Here is a 13,391-nt window from a genome sequence, read left to right as displayed (position 1 = left end):
AGCTGCAAGCAGCAATCACCGGGGCCAAGCGCAAGCAAGACGACAAGACATGCCAAAGTGGCTGGGAGTGTGAGACCCACTGCAGCAAGGAGCAATTAAAGACATTTGAAGATGAATTTGGGCAAAATGGTTGAAAAATCACATACAATAACTAAAAATATGATTATCACTTTCGACCAATAGGTGGCGCAGTTACGAAACTGATGTGATGTGGTCAGAGTGAAGTGACAATGACACATACAAAGTTTGGTGTCAATATGTCAAGGCATTGCAGATATAAAGCCTGAATAGTCATTTTGGCATCATGCCTCAATTTTGCCACTGCGGTATACGAAAACGGTTTCGTCTATCGACACGAAATCCATAACTTTTACTCGGCACGGTCTGGAGATGACACGATCCGATTTTGGTGAAAATCGGACGTTCGGTCTAGGAGGAGTTCGAAAAAGTAGGTTTTAAAAGAAAATAAAGATGGCGGACAGGAAGTTTGGCTGACTATGGCAAAATTGGTATCTATGTTTTCAGCATAACCCAAGGAATCTATTGAGATCAGTGTCATTACTATAGGCAAATTTATTCAAAAGTTATTAGCATTTTTGGAAATTTCATTATAACTTTTGACCAAAAGGTGGCGCTGTCTCATAATCTTTTGAGTACCTTTAGGGCTTTGTACTGATGACCCATACTGAGTTTCGTAACGATACGTTCATGCGTTCATAAAATACAGCATTTTAGCACATAATTCAAAATGGCCGACAGCCAAAATGGCCGATATGGAAAAATTGGATATCAGTCAACTCAACATGACGCCCTGAATCTATCGAGACCACTTTTGTGATTTTTGGACAAACCGTTCAGAAGTTATAAGCAAAAATAGCCTTTTTTCATATCTCCAGACCAGTAGGTGGCGCTGCGCCGAAACGCAGCATGTAGCCTCAGGTCATGCTTGTGATGACATGTAGGAAGTTTGGTTTGAATACGATTAAGCGATGCGGAGATACAGCCTTATGTCTGTTTTCGCAAGCGCTACGTAAAATTTGTTTGCGCGTTTATCGAAAACGGTTTGACGAATCAACTTGAATTCCATAACTTTTTGTCCCCACAGCCTGAAGATGATCTGGTGCAATTTTGGTGCAAATCGGACAAACCGTCTAGGACGAGTTCGCAAAAGAAGGTTTTTTGGACAATTCAAAATGGCGGCCATATTTTTATGACGGAAAATGACGTCATAGGGTCCAGTCGAATCGTCGTGAGCTCAGGAATCAGAGGAAAAAAGAATTTTGTTGATAGGCCTTACGGTTTAAAAGTTATTAGCATAATATAAGTGAAACTTTGGACAGGTGGTGGCGCTAGAGGGAATGAGTTAGAGACACCAAAATTGGTGCAATTACTGTTGGGAATGTCCTCTATCAGAATGTCAAACCGGAACAACTTTCCCGCATACGCTTCTATGGGCTGCCATAGACGCCCAGTCGGAAGAAGCAGAATAATAATAATAATAATAATAATAATAAGAACCGGAACGAAAACAATAGGTGCCTCCGCACTTTCAGTGCTTGGCCCCTAATAATAATAAGAACCGGAACGAAAACAATAGGTGCCTCCGCACTTTCAGTGCTTGGCCCCTAATAATAAGAACCGGAACGAAAACAATAGGTGCCTCCGCACTTTCAGTGCTTGGCCCCTAATAAAGAAATAAATTGGTTCAGCTGAACGGAATTCTTTCAGGGACTATATGCTCTAGACATATTATATTCTGAATACATTGAGAATGTTTTCCGGACTACTGAGGAGGGTGAATGCCCAAATAGTGCAGTTAGAAACAATCCACTCTTTTCAGCTTCTCCGGAGTGCTGAAAACATATTTAAATTTATAATTTATCAGCTGAACAGAAGTAATCCAAGGGCAGACTGCTTCAAAGTGTCTAGCATTTGAACACTTTAATTATAATTTTTTTCACTCGTTGTAGACAGATGTCAGGGCCTTAAAGTGCTGGATTTCCTTTGAAATGTTTTTTTTTTTTTTTTAATAACTGAAGTTGAATGTGCTTGCGATTTCATAAAAAAATTATGTAGGTCGTATATGTGACCCTGGACCACAAAACCAGTCACATGTCGTACGGGGCATTTGTGGCAATAGCAAAAAAATACATTGTACGGGTCAAAATATTAGAATTTGTTTCTTTCATTGAAACATTAATTTTATTGATTATTATCAATGATTATTAAAAGTTAAAACTGTTGTCCTGCTTAATATTTTTTATTTTAGATTTTTTTTTTATTATGGAATATCTCTTCAGGATGAATAGAAAGTTTGTAAACATACATTACAAATGTACCTTTTGATCAACTTATCTGTCCTTGCTAAATCAAAGTATTAATTTCTTTCAACAAAAAAAAACAAAAAAAAATTGAATGCAAAGGTTACTAAAGTTTGTGCCTGATGAGGTCCTGACAGGTCGAAACATTGAAAAACAAAAACTGTTTGGTCATTTTTGGAGCTGCAATTTCAACGGTCAGACATCCTTTTTCTTTGTTCATTTAGGTAACTTGTATGGTCATTGAGGAGAAACACACCATAAGCTGCTTGACTAGAGAAACCTATAGCAACTGTGTCTTTGAGATTAAATTAAGTAAATTGACTCTGACCCCTTGTTTAACATCCAAAATAATGTTTGATGCATACACTTAAAACAAGATTCAATTCAATTGAAAACAAAGAAAAAGAGATCGGGAGACAAGAAGAAGAGGATGTCAAAGAAAGAAAGCATCCATGGAAGAGAAGAAAATAGCTTTTCAAAGAGAAATTAAATCTAATTAGAGTTCAAATAAATACAGTCAATAAACCGAAAGGCCAAACCACCTGAGACTAGTTCAGAATGGTTTTGACTCGAGATGAGTCAAATCAACGACTGTAGCGACAATATGAAGAGTTCTCGGTAATAGCAGGAATGGAGAGCTCCACTCTTTGATAAAATAATGTGTCCTTGGCAGCCTGAAAAATAGTTCCCTTCATGTTAGAAAATATCCAACATGAGCTCAAGCGCTCAGGAAAACTTCCAAGGTCCCCATACTCGAACGCAAGCCTAGATTGAACAGGTTAATCAAGTATTACATGTCTTTGCCACAGACAAAAAAAATGATCAAATAAAGCTTGCCTTTGCTTTTTTATACCAAAATTCATCAGCATGCTGGGCTCTCACCTGTAGGACGGGGACGGATGTCCCTGGGCTTCACAGCTGAAGGTGACCTCCCGGCTGGGCTCATTAAGATGGAGAGGGAATACAATACTTCCCGGCTGTTTGGTGAATACTGGCCTCAGAGGACCGCTGCCTTCTAAAGGTGAGGAGTAAAAGATCACAGTTACACGGCTAGTCAATGCTAAGTTTAGCTTAGCGTGCTTTTTAGAGCAAAGCTGTTCTGAAAGGTATCCATCTGTTCATTGGACGAAAGCCTAGCTGTCATTCAATAGGGCAGCATAAATTTGGCGAAATCAAAGAAATCTTAAAAACACTTGAGATTATTGTTGGCAGGACGTTAGCAACCCTACCCGTTCAAGATGCTAATATCGCAAACCCCCAAAAGAGCAAAACATAATGTTAAAATACAGAACTTTGAGCTTAAACACTGTTGAGGCAGTACATTTCCTTACACACTGCACTGCTTATCCTCTACCTATGTTTAAAATTCATAGTCACAGAAAAAAAAACAAGAGCTTATTACATTTTCAAGAAACACATGGTGAGCCACTAAGCTTTCTAATGCGATTTCCTCATACCAAAGACGCTAACTTGCAGGAAAGTAGCTTAATTGTGTGTATCGTGTAAACACTTAAAAGTCTGGAAATTGTGTGGTTTATTATTCTCCGTAATTACATGTTGATGGTTAGCGCAAACCACTTATCCTGTCTTATTAAGCACAAATGGCCTTCAGCAAGATGAGACATCCACCCAACAATGAGCAGGACGGAGAGTTTTTATGCGAGAGTGAATGCAATTTGCATAATCTAAAACTCATTTTATGCCGATTAACACAACATAGGGTCAAATGCTACTGCATTGTGTCCAAACCTCCACAAAACGTTTCCATGGTTTGTCTCAAAAAATGTGATGAACTGAATTTTTGAGTATTTAAATGACATCTGCACTGAAACTATTCGTTGTGCCGTTAGACTTTTGGACCTTTCAAACATGTTATCCAGAGAAATTAGCAGCTTTTATTTTCATGCTACAAATATAAACAATGTGAAGTCTTGATTTTCTAATAAATAAACTCATTTATTAGCCTGCTTTGCATGGAGGAGTATATGACGTGACGTTTCCTTGAACACAAAACTTTTTGTCTTTGGCAATCAAGCGCAAATTTTTCCCCTTAATGGAAAAGTTCATTTCTGACCTTTATGTGATCCAGTTCTGAAAACCTTTCTTCAATAGAGTCTGAGGCAACAGACATGCGTTCACAGCTCACCAACTACTTTCTTAACCTACATTTAGGGGACTAATTTCAAAGGAAACCATCCTCTTGGGAAATCACTTCATGTTAAGCACACACCGGTTTGTTTATTTACCATGCGCAGATATCAAGTTCCAGAGGGCTGCAAACTGAATTAATGCATCTGAAAATTCGGAACTAACAGTTTTTTTTCCACGCTGAAATGCTAAATTGGTCTACCAAGTGTTCAATTAGCATCTCACTAATGCAGGAGAGGTGGAGTTTATTGTGATTCTGGGTGATAATAGAGCACAGAAGAGCTCTCAGTGGAGGTGTTTGAAATCTATTGAATGGGGAATACACTGCACACCAAGGCTAATTTCAATCTCACTGTAAACAAGGGCTTTAACTCTTAAATGCAACCGGAAACATGAGGAGATGAAAAGACGTGAGTGAGAGCAAATCATAAAGTGATACTTCACAACCATAACATTTACTCCGATTTCCCATTAGCTACCACAGTGCTTTCCACTGTTTAGTTGAGTCATATATATTTCAAACAGCCCAGCCTCTTCCCATTGCATCCTCTCTTATGATTGTATTTTTATACAATCATAAGATTTTATACAATTTTATACTTGTTAATGCTTTTACAAATAACTGTGCAGCTAAACAAAACATCTGCATCACTAACTACATACACTACTAACACTACTAACAAACTAACATACATGTGCAGCAATATTCACAACGTATACAATCATAAACTCAACCACATGCACATGAAAAGGACTCAATATAGGTGTCATTATATTGTGCAATATCATTATTACACAAATATTACATTATAGAAGCAATATCACATGAGCAACGAGCGCAAAATCACACAATGTTTTGTCCCGAATAGTCCAAATGTGATACTAATTTTATACAACAGTTCAATAAATAAGAAGTTATTGTGGTATATTTTAGACACAATATTGTCAGCTTTTGCTCAATTTTGCCAAAGAAAATATTACCTACGAAGCCAGAGGAGAAATGTTGTGCCTCTCCGTGCAACACACAGCGGATTCGTTTCTGAATGAATCGGCGTTTTTCAGCGAATCAATCGGGTGAACTAATGATTCAATGGTCCATTCATATAGAGCCATTTACTTCATTTTTAAGCGAATCAGCCATTGGAACAAATCAAATGAAATAATGAATGACTCACTGGGCCCTATTTTAACGATCTAAGCGCATGGTCTAAAGTGCATGGCGCAAGTGCACTTAGGGGGCGTCCAAATCCACTTTTGCTAGTTTAACGACGGGTAAAATGGTTGGCGCGCTTGGCGCATGGTCTAAAAGGGTTGTCCCTGTTATCTTAATAAGTAATGGGTGTGTCCCCATTCCCTTTAAAAGCCAGTTGTGCTCGTGCCATGGCGGATTGCTATTTACATGGCGGAATTTGCAACTGGAAAGACTGAACAAAGACTGGACAAAGTGTACGTGCGTTGTGGACCCGCCTATAGGCGCACATTACTTAAGCGCTCTTTAAATAACAAAAAAATGCAGTCTATTTCAGTTGCCTCAAAATAGCATCGCGCCAACAATGCGCCTGAACACACCTCGTTTTCAGACCATCGGTGCAAATTAATTTGCTATTTAAACAACGTGGCACAGGACGTGAAAATGATAACTGCGTCGGGCTGAAACTAGCAAAAGAACACTTGCGTCGCGTCTGGCGCTGCATTGCACCTGGTGCATGTTAGGGCCCAATGATTTACTCAATTAGACATTTACCGCCACCTACTGGCAATTTTAGTTTCTTATTTAGAGTATCATTTCATTAATGTTTTTTTTTTTTTCATATTAAGGTATAGTGAAGGTATAGTTCACTCAAAAACGAAAATTGTGTCATCATTTACTCACCCTCATGACCGTTGAAAGTTTGAAACCTAAAAGTTTGTGTAATAAATACTATGTTGAATAAAATAAAATAAATTCTAAAGCTACTTTTATTGTAATGTCTTTTTGCTTTTTCTCATTTAACACAATGATGATTTTAAATTATCTTTTGGGGGTTATTTCTGAACTAAATTTGATGTGCGATTAATTTGTAATTTGTATTTAGTCACATCGTGTAATTAATTTGATTAAATTTTTTTATATATATAATAAAATAAGAATGTCACAAAAACAGTTCTAAAGAATGTTTTTAACTTTTTTCTTAAGATTGTTCTAAAGACAAAATGTAAGAAGAATTGTAAAGAATGTTTTTAAAAATCATTGTAAATATGTCCTCAATGTTAGGACAACCTCCAACTTGTCTTAAATCACCAAATCGACCGCTAAACATAGGCTACCCGTAACTGGGGTGTAAACAGATCGTACGAAACACAAAACTGAAATCATTCCATTTAACCACCAATTCACCAAAACATAAAATAGTTATGAATTGCTATGAGATTGTTTAAAATGGATAGAGCTGATATAGTGTCTAACATCATCCTGTCATGCTGTTCTCAAGCAAAACTGAGTTGTGTAGCTGGCCCACCAGCACTCCTGATTCCCAGACATCGGGACCAGCAAACCAGCAACCACTGATCAATTTTAAATCATTTTTGCATAACTTAATTTTCATGCTCCAAGCATGTGCCATTTCGTGACGTCAAAACCTCCAACCGCCCCCTCGATTTTTTTTAAACTAAAATCACACCCATGGGATTAGTAGATATAATGTGTTTCACATGTACCCGCCAAAAACTTTCTTATGCAATCTTATGATGCACATGGACAACAAAGTCAATCTGCTGAGATGTTATCAAAGGCTAAAACACACATTAATTATCGAGTGACTCATCCATGCTAAACAAAGACTGGTCTCATAATCAAGGCTCTGGAACACGTCAATTGAGGGAGTCAGTATTGACACCGCACTAAAGCATCTGTCTGTATCTGATCAAGCTGTTCAAAATCAGCATGAGCAATTTTCCATGCATGGAACCGCTAAATGAGATATGAAACCCGAATCTGGTACCAAAATACATACGACATATGTAAATAAAGACAAGGGCGAGAGAGATTTCAAAACTTCAGGTTGAGCTCGGAGCTGATGCAAACCTGAGAAATGCAACAGAGAGCGAATTTCTATCATACGAGGAATTAATGCTGCAATTAAGGTTCGCATTTGCCAGAGGACAAGAGGACGGAACTGTCTATTTCAGAAACACCATGTAATTACAAGCTTTGGTGATGCTGCAAATATTACAAGATGTTATTACAATATTGATGGGGAGTAATTTGAAACCATGCCGTCGCCTGCGGGTTTGACGTTGCGTTGTGAGGATTCGACGGAGGGCTTTACTGGTGCTGTGATTTCTGTCAACAGACAAACAGCTGTCCAAAGAGACACACTGTCGCGGAGAAATTATCTATCTCTGTTCAGCACAGAATACTAACAAGAGGTTTACAACACAAAGCCCACCTTGGTGGAAAGGGAGGTCATTATTGAGGAAGTTGGAGAAAGAAGGTCTCTCTCTCTCTCTCTCTCTCTCTCTCTCTCTCTCTCTCTCTCTCTCTCTCTCTCTCTCTCTCTCTCTCTCTCTCTCTCTCTCTCTCTCTACCTGAGGGGAGAATTTATATGGCAGTGCAGCCCTCCGGAGCAGCACCGGGGCTGGGGGGGAGGCCAAGGAGCAATTTGGAGGCCCAAATAAAAACTAATCTCAAATTCAATACCATCTGACAAGCCGATGAATTCGGCCAGCTTACCTCAGCATGAATATCCAGCCACAGACAGGGTGCACAGGGCGAGAGAGGGAGGGAGAGAGAGAGAGAGAGGGTTTAGACGTTTGTGTGCCCTCCAATCCGTTTGATTCTGATTCAAGGGTTTTATTCATCAAATGAAAAAGCCAATCTTGGTAAGTTAAAATACACACCTGCACACGCCCAAGCAAACAGACACACACACGGGCCCTGAAGCTCTAAATGTGGAGAACCGTCATTTTAAGGAATTAAGTGTGGCATATTTAGGCTAACTCAGTTGTTAATTGTAATGAGCTTGCAGTAAGCTACGCAAACATAAAATATAGTCCAATGGATCAACTATGGTTTGGTAAGTGTATGATTATTTTTATTTTTTTACATTTCTGCTCAATCTTACTGAAAGACAAATAAGCCCATTTATGAACAAGATTCAGTTGAGTCGAGTCGAGATATTTCCCAATCCCATTTCCCTCCATTCTCACCAGTATCTTCCTTACTCTATTTAACACAGGCTATCTGCTCAAGATAAAAATTAACAAGAGGGAATAATCTTCCCAAAAATTAAAAAAAGCACTGAATTCAGTTTGGCTTCAACTGGTGAGAAACACAACTGAATGAATCAGGACTATATGGAAGTGCTCTATGCGTTTTGTGTTTCTACTCCTCAATCAAAGCACATTTAATCAACCACAATTACATCCGTGAGTTCATTGTGTTCTCCTGCAGTTAAAATGACCTGGTGCCATATGCTCAAAAGATAGAAATGAAAGCAAACTGTTTAACTGGTGTAATTGTTTACAGGTTTTTTAGTGAACTTTCAAAGAGAGGAAGCAAATGAATGCAGATAGTGGGCATTAGCATGCTTTTTTCACATCTAGACAGATACAATATTTTACTTTCTAGAGCGTATTGAGTATTGGGCGTATTTGAATTTCTGGCAATTAAATCACAAAGGTATCCAATAATCATTTTGAGTGTGTTTGTGTAATTAGTATTTGGTTGGAGTGGATGAATATCATGACCATTTCACAATGCTGTAAGATCTGTTTTAGCAGTATCAGTTATTTGCTGTTATTAATGAACAATTAACTGTTATTTAAAAAATATGAACACCACTGGCAGAATCTAAATCTGCATAAGTGTATGTTTTCAGGGCTAGATGTTTATATGCATAGGCTTATATTATAGGCTTATATGCAATGTATTAATAGTAGTACCACTAATATATGCTTTATGCATACTTTTAATGTTTTATTTTCCTGATTGATAATCGATTTTAATTTAGCCGAAAACCCAATAACGCAGGTTCCCATTGTGACGTCTAGGGTTGTAACGGTATGGCGGTTTATCACGATATTGACATGTACGATTATCATATCGTGAATATTTGCTTATTAACGGTTTTGGGAAAAAAATTACACCAGATCTCACATGCGCGCAACTTCTTTCAACTTGACTGCTTAGACTCCACATGTGCAGCGGAGACAATGTCTGAGACAGCGGGTGGATATTCTAATCTCTATCCCCGCTGACAAAAAAGTTAAAATCTGCAGTGTGGGAATACTTTGGGTATCCGAAAAACGAACGCGCAACGCGGTGTTTTCCTTGAAGATGGATATCCAGTTGTGTCCAGAAATGTTGACGAAGAAGCTGTTAAAGGAGGGAATGCGTCGAACACCCAGCTAACACAGTACGTTGTGACGACGTCGTCAGTTAGTCGTCATTTGGTCAGCGTGACATTACTTTATGACAACGTTGTGAGGACGTCGTGGTAAAGTTCAATTTTTTATAATCTTGGCTAACGTTCCAGAAACGTTGTGGGCACGTCCTCAAAAGACGTCGCTAGTTTATCCCATGAAGAACGTTGTGAGGACGTCGTGGTAAAGTTCCATTTTTTATAATCTTGGCTAACGTTCCAGAAACGTCGTGGGCACGTCCTCAAAAGACGTCGCTAGTTTATCCCATATAGAACGTTGTGAGGACGTCGTGGTAAAGTTCCATTTTTTATAATCTTGGCTAACGTTCCAGAAACGTCGTGGGCACGTCCTCAAAAGACGTCGCTAGTTTATCCCATATAGAACGTTGTGAGGACGTCGTGATAAAGTTCCATTTTTTATAATCTTGGCTAACGTTCCAGAAACGTCGTGGGCACGTCCTATATGGGACATTTACTTTTTAGTTTTATATTTTTTTATATATTTTTTAATCTACATTTAATATTCAGATTTTATTAAGTTATCAGTGAACCAGTGGACCACGTCTCTAACGTTCTCCTCGGGATAAGACGTATTTTGAGGAAGTTCCCACAATGTTTCTGAAACGTTATATATTAAAATATATTATATGTATTTTTAATTATTAAAAAAACAATAAATTATAAAAATGACTCTTCACGTGGAGTGGCGGCATTTTGCACATATGAGCGGGTCGAGCTTCAAAATGAGTTTTAAATTCATGAGATTTTTATTAATGTAGCCTAATGTATTAATTCTAGATGTTTATTTATGTAAATGCTGCTTGGCTGACTATGATTGGTTGAACATTGCGAGTCGCTTTCAAACCTCAAACACTGGAGTGGTTGCCATGGATACGGCGCGGACCACTGCAACTGACAAAAAGCAAAACTCCATCTATCGCTGTTGTTTTCACTACTTTCAGGTGAGTTAAGTCTAAAATCACACAAATAATACACACAACTGTTCTTGACATTTTTCTTACGTGTTATTAACACACATCTGTTGAATATTTACTTCATAGAAATAGTTTAGTGTCTTCGAAAAAGTCCGTTAGCATTTCAACCGTTTTCAGAAGAGCTCTTAGCTAGCTAGCTCTGTTAGGCTAACCTAAGCTCTTGGTTATAGTTTAGGCTTTTAATCACAACTTTATGTGTAGGTGAGATTTTTTTGTTTGTTTTGTAAAGGATTTGCTGGCAGTTGAATGGGTGAGTGGAAATTGACTAATTAATTTAACCAACTGATAATTTATCCAATATTAGTATTTGCTGTTTATCGATGACGTCACTTACACGGAGCCACTGATCTAGAATGACTGGATAGTATTAGAAATGTTAGAATGTAATATAAAATGTTTTTTGAGCATCAAATCATAATATTATAATGATTTCTGAAGGATCATATGACATTGAAGACTGAAGTAAGTTAATGATGCTGAAAATGTAGCTTTGATCACAGGAATAAATTACATTTTAACATATATTCACATAGAAAACAGTTGCTTAAATTGTAATAAAATTTCACAATATTACAGTTTTCACTGTATTTTCGATCAAATAGATGTAGCCTTGGTGAGCATAAATGACTTTCAAAAGCATTAAAAGTTGTAGATTAGCAACATTTAATAAAGTGCTTCTCTGTTTTAGCTGCCTAGAAGGACGATGAGGTGACAGTGCAGCTCGGGACAAGGAAGAGGAGGAGGAACGCGTAAGTTAGACAATTTTCTTATACCTTACTAACAAAAAGCTATAAACCTGACTACAATAGCATGGTACAATTAATTTATCAGCTTCTAGTGAATATATAGAGCGCGACCCTCCTCCTATCCGTGCCTCAGAAGACCCGCCTCCGCTGGTGGGGTAAGAAAGACACTCTTCCTCTTCTCCCACAGCGCTCCATCATCTCCCTCTGCCTCCTCAACACTGTCTGAAGGAGCGTTTACCACAGCTGGGACACAGTCAGGAATGAGAGATCTCAGATTCTCTCTGATAAAGTCATCATGCTCATTTTCTTGAACAAAAAACTATTGATGTATATTTTGGTAGGTGAAATAATACAGGAGAGATGTTAGAAATCTATATATTTTTTATTTTAATTTTTTACATATCTTTACTCTTTACGAACAATATGTTTTTTTATTTGTTAGCTTCAGAGAAGCTCAAGGACTATAGATCTTTGGTAATTGTCACATTGTTCAGGTTTAGCTACTGGTAGTGAAGCAATGAAGCACATCACCACCAGACATTTGTTGCCTCACATGACACTCAGGAAATAATTTAACCTATTTCTGCAAATAAAATTAATAATAAAGAAACTGCTGAATCTTTTCATTTTTTTAAGGTCTTTGTTTTTCCGCCAAATTATAAAGAGTATATGAAGAGTAGTATCAATAAGAGTATTGATAAGTATCAGTGGTAAAATTATTATTTAACTACACCCATCCCTAATGATAAGACACTTTTTTCAATAAAAAGAATGCGTTTTAATAGTTGGTTACATTATTCATTGATTATGTTTTTTGATTAATTAATTGATGTTTCATTTCTGTACTCATAACTGTTTACTCGTAACATTAATGTTAAAAATGTATTGGCTTAGTAATTGTACAAAGTAACACTGAATAAATGCTGATTAATAAATTAACACAGTGTGGGTTTTGGGCCATTTTCTATTTAGAATTTAATAGGGGTTTGTATTGGTTTCCATTACGTATTGATCCCTAAATGTATTAACTGAAAACGATAGTACACAATTCCCTATAATTAGAATATATAAGGTTTTACTGCAGAGGATGAAATGTTTGAGTTTATCAGTTGTATGTGGATTTCGAGGTTATGGATCAAGCACATCTTAATTCCCAGGACTAAAGGTGAGAAGTATATTAAACATAAATGTGGACGTAGTATTTTGGTCGTTAGGAAGTACCAGCCACGTTCCAGCGACGTACTCCTATAACGTCGCCACGACGATTATGGGAATCACAAAGTTACGTTGCTGGAACGTTATGTGGTACGTCGCTACAACTAATATGGTCCTTTGATGTTACGTCCTCGCAACATGCCAGTTTGGTCATTGAGACGTCCTCGTCACGTTCCTGCAACGTACCACTATAACGTCGCCACGACGATTATGGGAATCACAAAGTTACGTTGCTGGAACGTTATGTGGTACGTCGCTACGACGAATATGGTCCGGTCCGGTTACGTCTTCACAACGTAACTGTGTTAGCTGGGCATGTTCTCCAATATTCGCGAACACCATCCCTCCCTGCAGATAAAGATCCATTTATAACTTAAGGCCCTATTATTTCCGTGTTGCTGAGGGAATTTACAAAATAACGCAGATGTCCATAAATGCGCGATTTGATAGATGGATTAATACATCCAGGGTGCGAATTGTGAAAAAAACAGTTGGGGGTGTTTTGAAACATTTTTATTCATAAAAATAAATCATGAGAACATGAACTTCATCACTGCATGTGCA

General features: G+C 37.7%; 1 protein-coding gene across 5 annotated transcripts in view; it reads right to left on the bottom strand.

Annotated features, from left to right (window-relative positions):
- cntn3a.1 (contactin 3a, tandem duplicate 1) overlaps positions 1-13,391 on the bottom strand; it is a 93,789-nt gene that overhangs the window by 65,452 nt on the left and 14,946 nt on the right. For 4 of the 5 annotated variants that reach the window (XM_079588429.1, XM_079588427.1, XM_079588428.1 and 1 more), the window contains exon 3: positions 3,204-3,336. In XM_079588429.1, the coding sequence (XP_079444555.1) occupies positions 3,204-3,336 (133 nt within the window). The remainder of the gene's footprint in view (positions 1-3,203; positions 3,337-13,391) is intronic. The other variant, XM_079588431.1, reaches the window with a different exon arrangement.

Source organism: Phoxinus phoxinus (genome assembly GCF_949152265.1).
Source record: "Phoxinus phoxinus genome assembly, chromosome: 18".
In the NCBI taxonomy this organism is placed as follows: domain Eukaryota; kingdom Metazoa; phylum Chordata; class Actinopteri; order Cypriniformes; family Leuciscidae; genus Phoxinus; species Phoxinus phoxinus.
Note: the sequence above shows the minus strand (reverse complement) of the source record. Positions and strands in the feature narration are given on the sequence as shown.